Here is a 15748-nt window from a genome sequence, read left to right on the forward strand (position 1 = left end):
GGGCAGAGTCAGCACAAAAGGTGCCCACGGGGAGCTGCATTTCCCACTCTGCCCTCAGGGCTGGCCCAGGCAGTAGCCTCCAGGCAGCCCCATCGGACTCCTGGCTGTTCCCGGAGCCACACCCGCCCTGCGGCCTTTCTCGCTCTCCTCGCCTGCAGCCGCCCGTCTGGCCCCGCAGCCGGGGAAGCACCAAGAGCCCTGACACTCACTGTGCACGAGCGGGCAGCGGCGCCCAGCGGGGCTGGCCTGGGCCCGGGCCCCACAGTCAGTCCTTCAGGCCCCCATGCTCAGGAGTCTTGGCAGCCGGGCACCGCCTGAGGCCCTCTGCACCAATGGAAAGGAGGAGGTGAAGGGGTGGGCAGACAGTCTGCAGAGCCTCCGCGCCGTGGTGAAGGGGTGGGCAGACAGTCTGCAGAGCCTCCACCCCAGGCCGCCTTTCTTGGAGGGCAGGCAGGCCTGGGGTGGGGGCTGAACCGTGGCAACTCCTGGTGAGGGTACCAGATGCCGCCTGGCATCTGCTGTGCAGTTCAGGTGCCCGGCCAGCCTGTCTGGCCAGCCGTGGCCCTACTCAGCCCTGGGGCAGCGGGCCTGCAGTGAGCCCACTCCCCTTCTCTTGTTGAGGGCAAGTCCCTCGAATGGGGCTCCTTCCTGCCAGAAGGAGACGCTCACCGTGGCGACCGTGATGTGGGAGAGGCCGCAGGAAGACCTCGGTTCCCTGAGGACCTGGATCCGGGCGGCCTGGATGAGGAGTAGGAATCCTGGCCACGCGCCCACCGGGGCCTCGAGGCAGGACGCAAACTCCCCTCAGCCTCCAGTGAAAAGTGCATCTCTCAAGGGGGCAAAAGCTGTAGATGAAGGTGCAGAGCCTGTTCTTAGAGCCACAGCACACGTGGGAACGGCACAGAGAAGTGCTTTGTTCAGTCCCGAGAGACCATGCAGCAGTTCCACACAACCCACCCCCTCCCCAGAAAGGGTGCGGGCATCCCCACAGTGGGGCGTGCCGGTCACACGTCCGACTCTGCGGCCCCGTGGACTGGAGCCTGCCAGGCTCCCCTCTGTCCCATGGGGTTCTCCAGGCAAGAAGGCTAGAGTGGGTTGCCACTCCCTTCTCCAGGGCATCTTCCTGACCCAGGGATCAAACCCGGGTCTCCTGCATTGCAGGCAGGTTCTTTACCGTCTGAGCCACCAGGAAAGAGGCAGCTAAGTCATTTACGGGGGTCAGTTCTTCCAGGCCTTTGCTCACCTTTGGCCAATCATCTGGCTTCTTTCTCCACACGCTTAACTGCCCCAGGACCCTCCCTGACATGCGTGCACAACTTTCCTCCAAGACAGATTTGAGTCGAGGCCTACGGAGAGCGTGGCATCACCCATGGTGGGGGGCGCCTCTCTGGTGGGGCGTGCTCCTCTGACAAGGGTGCCCCTCTGGTGGGGGTTCCCCTCTGACGGGGGGTGCCCCTCTGACGCGGGTGCCCCTCTGGTGGGGGTGCCCCTCTGGTGGGGGTGCCCTTCCGACACGGGTGCCCCTCTGGTGGGGGCACCCCTCCTCTTTCACCCTCAAGGAGCCTTTCTGCACATGTGCAAGTGTCTCCCTTGCCCCAAGGGTAGGAAATACGTGGCCCTAATCTCGCTCAGACAGGGCTTGGCCCCTCCGTCCCTGCGATGACCGTTGCAGTGTTCTCAGGACACAAAGCTGCTCCTGTTGTTAATCCATCTCTGAGCACAGACAGGAGGCCGACAGAAAAATCAGCCTGGATCCCGTGTATCCACCGTCTCACACTGGTGTCCCCTGGGCTGAGCCCCCGTGGGGTGAGGGGGTGAGGCTGGCCCTGAGTGGAGGGGCTTCCCGTCGGGGGATGTGTGCCTGGACAGCAGTAGATGGGGTGGTTGGCGGTGGGCATCTCCCTGGCCGAGCTCTGGACCAGCCAGGTTCACAGGTGGTCACCTGGCCCCAGAAGGGGTGCCGTGTGAGCCTGTCCATGTGAAGCCCCTGGTTTCTCGGCCAAGGGGTGGATAAAATGACCGGCACGTGCAGGAGAGGCTGCAGGCCTGGGGTCGGGGCCGGGGGTCAGGGTGGGCAGGGAGAAGCGTGGCCAACAGGGCCCTGACGAGGAGAAAGAAACGCCGGGCCAGTGCCCACGGCCTCCGGGCCAGCGTCCTGGCCGGAAGGTAGTGTAGGGAGCTGAGCCCGGTGCAGCGGCTGCAGAGCCAGCCCAGCGCCCCTTGCCGGGCAGCACCCCTCCAGGGACACAGGGACCTCCGGGCCTCACCTCCGTCTCCCCACATGGCACAGGCTGGGCGGAGCGGGGAGAGCCCTACCGACGTGAGGAAGGAATTCTGGGGCCATGTGTGCGGGGTGCCCCAGGCCAAGCCTCACAGAGAGGGGCCTGGAGGGGGCTCAGTCTTGCTCACCGAGGTGGCGGGGGCACCTAGAACCGGGAGGGGCGCCCCCAGTGGTGGGGGACACAAGGTGGCCTTGGGCCCCCAGGGCCTCCCGCCTGCCCAGGGCTGGGGCTCGAAGGCGGAGCTGGCTGCAGTCTTGGGTTTCTGCTAAGTCACGCCCGGGAGCCTCTCCAACCTGTGTGTCCTTCTCCCCACAAAGCCAAGCTTTGTCCTTCTCCGAGGGGTGTGTGGAGGGGGCCAGACGCTCTCCCTGGGGTGGCCTGGGGTCAGCGAGCCGACACCCTTTCCTGATTCCTTCTACCCCAGCCACAGTGAGGTGCACACCATGCAGATGGGGGGCGGTCAGCTCTGGGCACAGGGCGCGGTTCCCGGGGCCGCCAGCGTGCAGCCTCGGAGACCCTGCCGCCCCGGGGAGGGGTCCTGACGGCCAGCTTCTCATGGACTCCTGCTCCCCTTCCCTGCAGACACCCAGGATGGCGAGCAGCAGAGCTGGACGAGTCAGCAGCCTGAGATGACTGGTCAGAGGGTGGGCATGGCGGGGAGGGCCCGGCACGGAGCCGGCAGGGGTCCCCTTTCCACATCGGCTTCCTGCCACAGAGACGCCCCTGGACCCGTCTGCCCACAGGAGGGGGCAGCAGAGGGCCCTGAGGAAACAGACACTGAGGAGAGAGGCTCAGACACGCTCACACACATGTGGTGCATACGACTGCCCACCCGCACTCACATGCTCACACACACACACACACAAGCAGGGACACACTCAGACCTGGGCAGGAGCGTGTCGTGGGCGGACGGGGAGCGTCCTACAGGGACAGCATTTGTCCTGGGCTCCCTGGGCTGGGTCAGGCTGGCCTGCGGCCCCCTGCTGCCCCAGGGTGGCCAGTGAGGGGTCCTGGGGGTGGGGATGGCGGCCGGTCCCCGCCTGGCCATGTTCGGTGTGTGACCTGGCTCCCTTCACAGCCCGGCACCTGACCTTCATCCCGCCCATCACTGTCTTCCCCACCATGAGCCGTAAGTGGACGCCGCCCATGGCCCACAGGGTTGGGGGTGTTTGCCAGCCTCTGGGGTGGTCACAGACCTGGGGATAAAGCCGGGACCCTGTGTGCAGCTGAGCAGCTAGATGGCCTTGGGTGCCTGCCCTGTGGATGGTTCTCTTGGGGGCCGGCCCAGGTGCTGGGGTGAGGCCCTCAGGGTTGGGCAGGGGCGAGAATCTGGGGCAGAGGGGAGAGAGGAAGGGAGCAGCGGGTCCCCATCCCACACGGGGGCCTGGCCCCAGGGAAGGCCGCACCCCACCACCGCGCGCTCCCCACAGCCCTGAACGCGGCCCACGGCGGGCGGGTGTGCAGCACGTGGGGAGACTTCCACTACAAGACCTTCGACGGCGACGTCTTCCGCTTCCCCGGGCTGTGCAACTACATCTTCTCCGCGCACTGCGGCTCCGCCTACGAGGACTTCAACCTGCAGCTCCGCCGCGGCCTGCTGGGCTCCAGGCCTACCATCACCCACATCGTCCTCAGATCACAGGGGCTCGTGCTGGAGGTCTCCAACGGCTCGGTCCTCATCAACGGGTGGCGGTGAGCACAGCCGGGGCGTGGAGGGGCCCGGCTCCAAGGTGGGTGGGGGTTGGAGCAGGCGGGGAGGGGCTGGACGCGTGGGAGCACTGGACTCTTGTCCAGGGAGGAGCTGCCCTACAGCCGCGCGGGGCTCCTGGTGGAGCGGAGCAGCGCCTACGTCAAGATCAACATCCGGCTGATGCTGACCTTCATGTGGAACGGAGAAGACAGCGCCCTGGTGAGGGTGCCCCACGCCTCCCACCGGGGGGCCCCAGGGGCTGGGGGGGGCCGGCAGAGACTGAAGTTGCCTCTCCCCCGCCCCCAGCTGGAGCTGGACCCCAAGTACGCCAACCAGACCTGTGGCCTGTGTGGCGATTTCAACGGGCTCCGGGCCGTCAGCGAGTTCTACGCCCACAGTGAGTGCCCCGGGGCCAGGCGTGGCGGGTGGCCGACCCCAGCACAGTCCCTGGGAAGCTGGAGGTGCAGGGGTGGGTCTCACTGGGGCGCTGGGCAGGGGTCAAGTCAGGGGTGTCAACAGTTCCAGTGATGCCCCAGAGGGGGGGTTTCGGAGGTCCTGAGCACAGGCGGGAGCTCTGCCCCCAGAGCCCCCCAGGGTCTGCAAGTAGGGCCTGCTTTTGCAGACGCCAGGCTGAGCCCACTACAGTTTGGGAACCTGCAGAAGCTGGACGGGCCCACGGAGCAGTGTCAGGACCCCCTGCCCTCTCCCGCTGCTGACAACTGCACAGACGAGGTAAGCGCCTGCCTGTGGCGGCCGCAGACATAGACCCACAAGAGGGGCACTTGGGGAGTCAGGGAAAAGCCCTTCCGATGAGCTGGGCAGATCCCACCTCCGGAAGTGGCCTAGAGGCTCCAGGATCCCCGAAATCAGTGGAACCCAGCAGCTGTAAATGAGGCCCTGGAACTGGTCAGGGGTGGGGGCTGAAGGAGGGCAGCCATCAGCAGATCGGCACTGACCCCGCTGGGGCTGCCGAGGGGGCCAGGGGGCAGGCCCTCCTGCCGCCCCTTCTCTGCAGGGTGGGGTCTGCGCCCCTCCCAGGCAGGTGTGTCCTGCAGCCCAGTGGGAGTGGGGGGTCCAGGGTCATAGGTCACCAAGCCGACTCCACACCGAGCATGGCAAGGTGTCAGGGGTTGAGAAGGATGTGGGGGGTGGGGGTAGGTGGACAGCTGGCCAACTGGGTGGAGGCCTGGATGGATAGACGGACAGAGCAGTGGAAGGAGAGGTGGGCGGATGAGAGGACGGACAGTGAGGGATGAAGGGGCCACAGGGGAGGGGGCTCCCTGGCCTGGGAGAGGCTGCAGGGTGGGGTCCCCGCATGAGCCCCAGGGAGGACACAGCCTCCGTCCTGTCCCCCAGGAGGGCGTCTGCCGCCGCACCCTGCTGGGCCCCGCCTTCGCTCCGTGCCACGGGCTGGTGGATACCGAGGTGTACGTGGCCGCCTGCACCCAGGACCTGTGCCGCTGCCCCACCTGCCCCTGTGCCACCTTCGCCGAGTACTCCCGCCAGTGCGCCCACGCGGGGGGGCAGCCGCAGAACTGGAGGGGCCCTGACCTCTGCCGTGAGTGCTCCGGGGAGAGTGGGGGGAGGTGGCCCCAAGCATGACGCCTGGCCCCTGGCTGGGGACCCCCGGCAGGCAGAGCCCCTTGGGGGCCCACAGTGAGAGGATGGCAGGAGGGCATGGGGTGGTGCAAGGCCTGGGCATCTGGGGGCCCAGAGGGTGGTCCTGGCACATTGAGCAGGGTTCCCCCTGAACCCAGGTGGGGGCTGGAGGCTGTCCTCAGGGGCATGGGACCCATGGTCCCCTCTCCTCCTGCCTCACCCAGAAGACAGCTAGACAGGGCAAGAGGCCCTCATTTCCCGGACCCTTGGTGGCACATGGCAGGCGGGGGCAGGTGTGGCTTCCTGGGCCAAACGCTACCTCCCCCCCGCAGCCCAGACATGCCCCCTGAACACTCAGCACCAGGAGTGCGGCTCGCCCTGTGTGGACACCTGCTCCAACCCCGAGCGCTCCCAGCTGTGCGAGGACCACTGTGTGGACGGCTGCTTCTGCCCCCCAGGCAGGTGCTCCGGGCCCTCGGGGATGGCCCCCGACGGCCTCTGCCCCTCCTCGTGTCTGCCTCCCATCAGTGTCTCCCACACCTGCCCCCAGCCCCCGCTGAGAGCTCGTGCCCCACCCCTGCTGCCCCGCAGACACGGTGCTGGACGACGTCACCCACACGGGCTGCCTGCCCCTGCGGCAGTGCCCCTGCACCCACGGCGGCCGCACCTACGCCCCCGGGGCCTCCTTCAACACCAGCTGCACCTCCTGGTAGGTCCTGGCCCGGCCCGGCCCGGCCCCGCCCCGCCCCACCCCGCCCCACCCCGCCCCATCCTTCGCCTCGCCCTGGTCCCGCCCCTGCTCCGCCCCATGCCCCGCCCCGCCCCGGCCCCGGTCCCGCCCTGGCCCCGACCCCCGCCCGGCCCCGGCCCCGCCCCGGCCCCGCCCCCCGTCCCGGCCCCGCCCCCCGTCCCGCCTCACCCCAGGCCCCACCCCAGCCCCGCCCCATGCCCCGCCCTCGCCTCGCCCTGATCCCGCCCAGTCCCGCCTCACCTCAGGCCCCGCCCCAGGCCCCGCCCCAGGCCCCGCCCTGCCGGGATGGGGCTCACCACCCCTCCCCACATCCCCTCTGCTCCCCCTCCCCCCAGCACCTGCTCCGGGGGACTTTGGCAGTGCCAGGACCTCCCGTGCCCAGGCACCTGCTCCGTCCAGGGCGGGTCCCACATCTCCACCTACGACGAGAAACTCTACGACGTACACGGGGACTGCAGTTACGTCCTCACCAAGGTGAGCCCCGCCTCTGCCCCAGGGAGGGTACCCCGATGGCCATCAGAGCGGTGAAGCCCCCGGGGTTCCATTCCCAGAAGAAGCTCACACTCGTGGGGCCCGGCGGTCCCGAGGTGACTGCGTGCGAGTTCCCCACCCCCGCAGGGACCTCCAGGGCATGGGGCTCCCTGCCCAGTGGGGGGCTGACCACCCAGCACGTGGGGTGTCCTGCCCCATCAGGTATGTGCAGACAGCGCGCTCACTGTGCTGGCCGAGCTGCGGAAGTGCGGCCTGACCGACAACGAGAACTGCCTCAAAACAGTGACACTGAGCTTGAATGGAGGGGACATGGTGAGTGAGGCCCCGGCCGGGGGCTGGGAGGGGTTGGGGCAGGCGGTCCCCCGCTGGGGCGTCAGGCTGGCCCCTCCCCTCGCTGACCGCAGCCCCGCCTCCTCTCGCCAGACCGTCCAGATCCAGGCCAACGGCGGGGTGTTCGTGAACTCCATCTACTCCCAGCTGCCCGTGTCTGTAGGTACGTGGCCCTGGGGAGCCCTGTGAGGCCAGGCGGGGCCTCCAGGTGGCGGCGCAGAGCCAGCCCGGCCTCTCCCAGGTCTATGCGGTTCTCGCCTGCATGGGGGGGCGGGGCTCACGGCGGCTCTGTGAGGACCGGCCTCGCGGGGCGGGGGGGTCGGCGGTCGCAGGCACATGCACTTGCGGCTCCTGCCCGGCTCCTGGGCCCTTGAGGGGCGGCTGGGGCTCCTGCCAGGCGGAAATGAGACCCAAGACTCAGGCTGGTCAGCACCGCAGGCCTCTGACCGCCCCCCACCCCCTGCAGCGGACGTCACGGTCTTCAGGCCGTCGTCCTTCTTCATCCTGGTGCAGACGGGCCCCTGGCTGCAGCTGCAAGTGCAGCTGGTGCCCCTCATGCAGGTGTTCCTCCGGCTGGACCCCGCCTACCGCGGCCAGATGTGCGGTGAGGCTGGGGGGGTGCTGGAAGCAGATGGGCAGCCAGGGTGGGGACGCAGCCTGGGAGGCGGGGACCCTGGCCTGGGACAGTGGCTGGGAGGGTGAAGCACAGGGCACGCTGCCCTCATGGCAGGCTTCACGTTGGGGCTGACCTCCCCCTCCCACCAGAGGTCATCTGCAGATAGTTCTGGAGCCTATCTCCCAGGACTCTGGTTGGGTGGAGTCACCTTGTGGTGGGCCCTGCAGGTGTGGGGAGCCTGGGCCGGACTGGGCAGCCCCCTGATGCTCACACCCCCCCACCCCTGCCCCCAGGCCTGTGTGGGAACTTCAACCAGAACCAAGCCGACGACTTCCGGACCGTCAGTGGCGTGGTGGAGGCCACGGCTGCGGCCTTCGCCAACACCTGGAAGACCCAGGCCGCCTGCCCCAACGTCAAGAACAGCTTCGAGGACCCGTGCTCACTCAGCGTGGAGAACGGTGTGTGTCCAGCAGCCCCGGGGCCCTTGGATTACCCCGGGTCTGGGCCTGGGAGCTGTGAGGCTGGGGCTGGGGGTGACCAGGTAGGGGGATGCAGGGTCCTTGGCAGGCTGGGGGCTCATCCCCGGGAAGGCGCCTGCTGCCCTGTAAGCAGTGCCCACTTAGCATAGCCAGTGAGCCTGTAATCAGTGTCCCTGGGGGAGTCACTGGCCACAGAGCCTGGGGGCGCCAAGCGGGGCTGGGCGGGTGGACAGGTGCAGGGGAGGCAGTGTGGGAGGAAGGCTGGTGAGCGCTGAGCCGTGCCCATGACCGTCCGCCATGCGCCCCCCCGCCCGCCCAGAGAACTACGCCCAACACTGGTGTTCCCTGCTGACCCGCCCTGCCGGGCCCTTCTCGCCCTGCCACTCCGTCATCAGCCCTGGGCCCTTCCACTCGGTGAGACCCCCGGCCAGCACCCAGGGTGGGGCGGGGTGTCGGGAGCAGGACGGTCCACACCTCCATGGCCATGGGTCAGGCCCGCTCGAGGGACACGGCCACGGCTGGTGTGTTTGTTGCCTGGGGTGGCCGTGACAAAGGACCACAGACTGGGTGCGGGGTGGGGGGGTGACAGCACCCCAGTCCTGGATCACAAAGCTGGCCGGACCCCAGGGCCTTCCTGCCTCTCTAACCTCTGGGGGCCGTGAGGTGGCACCACCCTCTGCTCGTCTCCACGAGGACCCAGACCTGTGTGTCTGTGCCCAAAGCTCTCCTCGTGGGGACACCAGGCGTGTTGGTTCAGACCCACCCTAATGACCTCATCTGAGCTTCCACACACCTGCAAGGAGCCCATTTCCAACAGGGCCGTTCACAGGTCCAGGGGCCTGACGGGGACACAGTCTTCTTGGGGACACAACTCCACCCATGACAGTTGGCTCACAGGCCACCGTTTTGGAAGCCAAAACCCTTACGTGCACGTGGCTCTGGCCCCCAGACGTGCGTGTCCACAGTTGGAAGACCCAGGCCCACTTTGGGGGTGCTTTGGGCCTGCCAGCACCCTCCCCCCCACAACCTCCAGCTTCTGCCTTTAGTCTCCCCCCCGCAACCCACGCCCCTCATAGGCAACCCAACCTGTGATGGATCCAGAATCCCAGCTGCACGCTGTCCTGGCCCCATGCAGAGCCATCCATCAACCCTGTCCCTGTGCAGCCCGGCCTCTCCCGTCCCTCAGGGCAGCGCATCCACTCCCCCCGAACCCCGTGGCCTTACGCCTAGCTCGGGGCTGCCCCGTGTCTCTGGCCCAGATGGGGGTCCCAGGAAGGATGGACAGGGAGAGAAGGCTCTCTGGTGGGCTGGGGTCCCTGACGTCCCGGTACGCCCCCCAGAACTGCCTGTTCGACACCTGCAACTGTGAGAAGAGTGAGGACTGCATGTGTGCGGCCCTGTCCTCTTACGTCCGGGCCTGCGCTGCCCGGGGCGTGCTGCTCAGCGGTTGGCGGGACGGCGTGTGCAGTGAGTGTCTGCCAGCTGGCTAGACGGGCATTGGGGGGACTGGGCACCCCAGGACACCCCCTGCCACGTGTCCTCAGCGAGAGCTCAGGGCTCCTCCCTACCCCCAGAGGGGAAGCCGAGCCTTGGGCCACTCCAGTCCCAGTTTGCACGTGCCCAAGGTGAGCGGGGACAGGCCACCCGGCCGCTGACCTGCGTGTTGCTCACCCACCCCCCAGCCAAGTATGCGAGCAGCTGCCCGAAGACCCAGAGCTACGCCCACGTGGTGGACAGCTGCCAGCCCACCTGCCGCTCCCTGAGCCAGCCTGACGTCTCCTGCGACGTGGCCTTCGTGCCCGTGGACGGCTGCGTCTGCCCCCGGGGCACCTTCCTGGACGACGCGGGTGACTGCGTCCCTGCCGAGGCCTGTCCCTGCTACTTGCGTGGCACGGTGCTGGCTCCAGGGGAGGTCGTTCACGACAACGGCGTGGTGTGGTGAGGGGCCTCTCCCCACTGCCACTCTATCCCACCTGCTTCACACGGAAACACAGGGGCTCCCCGCGGAGGGGCCTTCACCCTGCCCGCCCCTCAGCCCTTCTGATAAGGACCGCTCCTCTGGCCCGGGGACGTGTTCTGCGGGTCTGGAGCCCGCGGAGGGCCGGCCTGGGTGCAGCCCTGCCCCGGCCTACCCGCTTCCCTGCCGCACCCCACCCCTACCCTCGCCCGCGTCCAGGGCCCTTCCTGGAGCCTCCACTCACTCACCCAGTGCCTTCGGGTGGGGGGGTGGGGTCCTCATCACAGCCCCGTAGAAGGTGCCCGCCCCCCCTCATGACAAGGCCTGGGGCCCGGCCGGGGTCTGGGTAGGGGCAGTGGGGCAGCAGCCCAGACTGCCCCCACCCCCGTCTCTCGTAGCTCGTGTGTGAGCGGGAGGCTGAGCTGTCTGGGGGCCACGGAGCAGAGCACAGGTGCGGCCTCCCCTGGACCTCTGCCCCTGGGGCCCCGTGCTCCCCCCATGACCGAGGGGAGGGCTGCGGCTGGCCGGGAGGCCCTCCCAGCGTGGCTGTCTCCACAGGGTGCGTGGCCCCTATGGTGTTCCTCGACTGCAGCAACGCCTCTGCGGACGCGCCGGGGGCCGAGTGCGTGCGAAGCTGCCACACCCTGGACGTGGACTGTGTGAGTCGGCTGGAAGGGCGTGGCTGTGCTGCCCGGGGGCCCGGGTGGGCGGCGTCCCTGAGCCGGGGGCAGAGGAACCACTGACGGACACCCGCCTGTCTGCAGTTCAGCACTCACTGTGTATCGGGCTGTGTCTGCCCCGTGGGGCTGCTGTCCGACGGGAGCGGAGGCTGCGTGGCCGAGGAGGACTGCCCTTGTATGCACAACGAGGCCGCCTACAAGCCCGGGGAGGTCATCAAGGTCGACTGTAACACCTGGTGTGTGGAGGGGCCACGGAGGGCGGTGCGGGCCGACAGCACAGGGAGAGCTGGCCCCGGGCGGTCTGCTCTTCTCCTGGACCAAGCCCAGGGCCTGGCCTCCTCTGCCCAGCAGATGGCAGGGCCAGTTAAAGCCGCCCCCATGACTGCCTGCACCCCGGCACTGAGCCTTGAGGGTGGGCCGGGGTGTGGGGTGTGGGACTCCCTGCTTTGTGAACCCCTGGAGCCCTGGAGGGGCAGCACCGCCTCCTGCTTTATGGAAGAGGGGCTGGATCCACGTCCTTGTCACGGCACCGCCTCTCCTTGCCCGCAGCACCTGCAGGGGCCGCAGGTGGGAGTGCAGCGACCGGCCCTGCCTGGGCACCTGTGTGGCCTATGGGGACGGTCACTTCCTCACCTTCGACGGTGAGCGCTATGGCTTCGAGGGGAGCTGCGAGTACACGCTGGCCCAGGTACGCAGCCCCTCCCTGCCCAGGGCCGTGATGCCGGCGCTGGGGCCGTGACCACAACCCTCTTCTCCCCGCCCCAGGACTACTGTGTGGGCAGTGACACCGCCAACGGGACCTTCCGCATCGTCACCGAGAACGTGCCCTGCGGGACCACGGGCGTCACCTGCTCCAAGGCCATCAAGATCTTCCTGGGGGTGAGGGAGCCTGGGCGCCGCCCCCTCCCTCTGCAGTCCTGTCCGAGCCCCCGCAGGGGCCTCGGGCCTCCAGACAACAGCCCAGGGTCCTGACACCCAGGAGAGTCGCTCTCTCCTGGGTCTGGGCCTCCCTCCAGAGGCTCCAGGGGAGGGTCCTTCCTGCCTCGTCTAGCTTCTGGGGCTCCTAGCCTGTGGCTGCGTCCCCCCAGTCTCTGCCCTGAGCTCACGTGGCCTGTTCTCTGTGTCCTTCCCCCATCCTGTTCCTGGGTCTGGGCCCTCCCTAAATCCAGGATGGTCTCATCTGCAGACCCTTCACTTCATCCCATCTAAGACCCTTTGCCCAAATCAGGGCACACTTGTGGATTCTGGGGCTTAGAACTTGACGCGTCTTTTGGGGGGCCTCCATTCAGCCCACCACACCTGGGGATGACCCCTTCTAGCAGAGGGAGGTCGGTGTTCACAGCACAGAGTGCAGCTGCTGGCTGGGGGCAGTTCCCACCTGCTCCGAGGTGGGAAGGGGTGTGAGGAAGCAGGGGTCCGAGGGGGCTGAGAGGGGGCCACATGCTCTCCTGCTGCCCCCTGTGCTCTGCGCTCCCCCCACCACTGACGGCCCCCAAGCTCCCCCTCGGCCTCTGCTGCCCCTCAGCCTCTCACCTCAAGCTTGAGGATAATGCCGGGAGGCTGGCTCACTCCAAATGCGAGCCCCATGCCTCATGACCCCAAGCACCCTGGTGCCCGCCTGGGCCACGTTGGGGAGGGGGCTCTGGCCCAGAGCCGGGCCCTCAGCTCCCTGCAGGCAGCGCCTCCCCGTGCCTCTCTGCAGAGCTACGAGCTGATCCTGCACGAGGGCACCCACAGGGTGCTGCAGAGGGGGCCGGGCGGAGACCTGCCCTACAGGGTCCGGTACATGGGCGTCTACCTGACCGTGGAGACCCATGGCGGCGTGGTCGTGTCCTGGGACCGGAAGACTAGCGTGATCATCCGGCTGCGCCATGAATACAAGGTGGGGGCTGCAGTCTGCAGGACCCCCGGGCGGGCGCAGAGCTCTCCCTCCTAGAGCAGGCCCAGCAGTGTGGTCTGGCAGCTGACGGACTGCTGGGGGCTGGGGGCGGGGGCCAGGCACACTCCCAGTTCCCAAGGGGCTGTGTCAGTCCTGGGGGGATGGTGCTCTTGGCTCCCTGGTCCCTGCACGCAGTGGCTCCATGCCCACTGGGCTAAGGCTCTGTGGGCGAGGCAGGCACCTGCCCACTGCAGGACCCCGAGTGCCCCCGCCTTCCCGAAAGCTTGCTGAGTGCTGCCTGAGGAGCGGGTGCCCTGCAGCCGTACTGCCGGGCCAGGCTCTGTGTCTCCCCCGGCGCTGCCCCACATGCCCTGTGCTGTCCCTGCAGGGGAGGGTCTGCGGGCTGTGTGGGAACTTTGACGACAACGCCCTCAACGACTTCACCACGCGGAGCCAGTCTGTGGCGAGCGACGTGCTGGAGTTTGGCAACAGCTGGAAATTCTCCCCGTCGTGCCCGGACGCTCTGGCCCCCAGGGACCCCTGCACCGCCAACCCGTACCGCAGGTCATGGGCCCAGAAGCAGTGCAGCATCATCAACAGCGCCACCTTCAGCGCCTGCCGTTCTCAGGTGAGCAGGGTCGGGGTGGGACCTGTGTCTGGCCCGAGCTGGCCCTCTGAGGACGGCCTTGACCCCGACCGTTGTGCAGGGCACACTGTGTGGCCCTCCCCCGGGGCACTGCCGGCATCCCCAGCCCTGCCCCACGTTCCCTGACCACACTCAGCCTCACCCCCTGGAAGCGGGGCTGCAGGCTTCCCGGGCCCCAAGGGTCATCTCCTGTCCTCCTGCACATTCCCCGAGCTGACAAACCTCAGGGCGCCTCCAGTCCAGCCAGGTCCCCTGAGAGCAGAGAATCGTGATGGCCTCAGGCCCTTCCCCACAGCCCTTCCTGCCACTTAGGGATCGCAGGGCACAGTCGCTGACGTGGATCTCGGGACCCGGACTGTGCACGGTGATGAGCAGGCAGCCGGTGGGACTGGTCTGCCCTGAGGCTAGCTGGCCTGTGTGAGGCCCTGAGGTCCTCCTGGATCACAGCCACCCCGCACCCCCCCACCCCCGCCAGTGCCCTGCCCATTCGATCAGAAAATCCTTTGTGAAGTGACACAGCGGGCTCTGACTCAGATGGCACTGTCCATGGTGGCAAATGCAAGACTCCGGCTCCCTGGGTTCTGCTGCCTGGGAGGGAAGACCGGGGCAGGGCACCCCCTGGCCCTGCGGAGACAGGACAGGTCACAGCAGGGTCACGGGGGGGCTGGCCTGCAGCTAAGTGAGGCACCGAGCAGAGGCAAGGGAAGGGTGGCGGGGTGAGGCCAGAGAGGCAACAGGAGGCCCGAGGCGGCTGCTCAGACGGCAGTGGGGCTTGCTCGTGGGCAGCCGGCCGTCCAGGGGCTGCGGTTGGCGCCTCTCGCTGAGCAGCCCCCGCCCCGCCCCAGGTCGACCCCACCAGGTACTACGAGGCCTGCGTGAGCGACGCCTGCGCCTGCGACTCGGGGGGCGACTGCGAGTGTTTCTGCACGGCCGTGGCCGCCTACGCCCAGGCCTGCCACGAAGCGGGCGTGTGCGTGTCCTGGCGGACCCCGGACGTCTGCCGTGAGTTGGGCTGTCCCTGGGGGTGAGAGAAGGTGCAGCTGCAGCCGCTCGGGGGCCTGGCGGGCATGTGTGCACACACAAGGACATGCGTGTACTACATGTGTGTGTGCGTGCTCTTGTGTGTAAAAACCAGACAGACACATTGCCCCCAAAGGGGAAGGCTCCCTGGGGGCCAGTTTTGAGGGCAGGGATGAGAAGGAAGCCTGGAACCCAGTGGGTGCAGCCTGAGGTGCCTCCTTTGTGGGAGGGTGAGCTGGCAGGCACCTGCAGCCTCTCTCCCCCTCGCTCAGCTCTGTTCTGCGACTACTACAACCCACACGGGGAGTGTGAGTGGCACTACCAGCCCTGCGGCGCGCCCTGTCTGAAGACCTGCCGGAACCCCAGTGGGCTTTGCCTGATGGACCTGCCAGGCCTGGAAGGTGAGGACAGGCTTCTATGGGGAGGCCACACCTCGTCACCCCAGGACAGCACACAGGCGAGGGGGCCAGGGGCTCCTGCCGCCCCATGTCCGCCCCTGGGACAGGGAGGCAGAGACGGCGGTGCAGCAACCGCACACGACGCCTGGCTCGAGACGTGAGTCTTCTCCCCGCCCTGCGTCCACCCCAGGCTGCTACCCGAAGTGCCCGTCCAGCAAGCCATTCTTCAACGAGGACCAGATGGAGTGTGTGGCCCAGTGCAGTGGCTGCTACGACAGAGATGGGAACTACTACGATGCTGGCACGAGGGTTCCCAGCACGGAGAACTGTCAGAGCTGGTGAGCCAGTGCGGGTGCTGGGCGGGGCCAGGTGGGCACACTGAGGCCTGTGCCCTGCTGGCTTAGCTCTTCTCTCTCCCTCCCCCAGTGACTGCACCTCCAGCGGCCTCCAGTGCACTCACAGCCCCGAGGGTAAGGGGGACCCAGTTGGTTTGGGGGCCTAGGAGCTGGGGGCTCAGACTGAGCCCTGTACTTGTCCGTCTTTAGCCTGTACGTGCACCTACGAGGGCAGGACCTATGCCTATGGGGATGTCATCTACAACACGACCGATGGGCTGGGCGCCTGCCTGATCGCCATCTGCAGAGACAATGGGACCATCGTCCGGAGGGCCGTGGAGTGCCCCGGAACCCTGTTTAAAACGCCCTTCACCTTCACCAGCACCGCAGCTCCGCCCTCCACCACGGGTGAGCCTGGCGGGCACACCACTGGCTCTGCCTTACCGCTGGGGCCCTGGGCCCTGCCAGCGGTCTGGGTTCTGAGGGAGGGCCCAGGAAGCCCCTGGCACAGGTGTCCTGGGTGCAAAGGATGGTCCGGGCCACCCTGGGGCCAGGGGACATGAGTCACCCCTCCTCTGGGTGTGGCTGGCAAGG

General features: G+C 67.9%; 1 protein-coding gene across 1 annotated transcript in view; it reads left to right on the plus strand.

Annotated features, from left to right (window-relative positions):
* Positions 1-283: 283 nt before the first annotated feature.
* MUC5B (mucin 5B, oligomeric mucus/gel-forming) overlaps positions 284-15748 on the plus strand; it is a 39511-nt gene continuing 24046 nt past the window's right edge. The window contains exons 1-33 of the mRNA XM_086382936.1: positions 284-396; positions 532-749; positions 1560-1601; positions 2291-2320; positions 2865-2918; positions 3361-3411; positions 3713-3974; positions 4077-4191; positions 4279-4369; positions 4595-4704; positions 5329-5530; positions 5904-6029; positions 6133-6280; positions 6658-6796; positions 7016-7126; positions 7238-7307; positions 7611-7748; positions 8054-8218; positions 8559-8653; positions 9580-9706; positions 9922-10177; positions 10595-10647; positions 10755-10855; positions 10961-11112; positions 11426-11564; positions 11642-11755; positions 12579-12758; positions 13144-13383; positions 14247-14403; positions 14694-14822; positions 15010-15157; positions 15246-15289; positions 15365-15562. Of these exons, the coding sequence (XP_086239062.1) occupies positions 284-396; positions 532-749; positions 1560-1601; positions 2291-2320; positions 2865-2918; positions 3361-3411; positions 3713-3974; positions 4077-4191; positions 4279-4369; positions 4595-4704; positions 5329-5530; positions 5904-6029; positions 6133-6280; positions 6658-6796; positions 7016-7126; positions 7238-7307; positions 7611-7748; positions 8054-8218; positions 8559-8653; positions 9580-9706; positions 9922-10177; positions 10595-10647; positions 10755-10855; positions 10961-11112; positions 11426-11564; positions 11642-11755; positions 12579-12758; positions 13144-13383; positions 14247-14403; positions 14694-14822; positions 15010-15157; positions 15246-15289; positions 15365-15562 (4318 nt within the window). The remainder of the gene's footprint in view (positions 397-531; positions 750-1559; positions 1602-2290; positions 2321-2864; positions 2919-3360; positions 3412-3712; positions 3975-4076; positions 4192-4278; positions 4370-4594; positions 4705-5328; positions 5531-5903; positions 6030-6132; positions 6281-6657; positions 6797-7015; positions 7127-7237; positions 7308-7610; positions 7749-8053; positions 8219-8558; positions 8654-9579; positions 9707-9921; positions 10178-10594; positions 10648-10754; positions 10856-10960; positions 11113-11425; positions 11565-11641; positions 11756-12578; positions 12759-13143; positions 13384-14246; positions 14404-14693; positions 14823-15009; positions 15158-15245; positions 15290-15364; positions 15563-15748) is intronic.

Source organism: Bos grunniens, chromosome 29, assembly GCF_055505025.1.
Source record: "Bos grunniens cultivar Pamir isolate PY7600 chromosome 29, Bosgru_T2T1.0, whole genome shotgun sequence".
Lineage (NCBI taxonomy): Eukaryota > Metazoa > Chordata > Mammalia > Artiodactyla > Bovidae > Bos > Bos grunniens.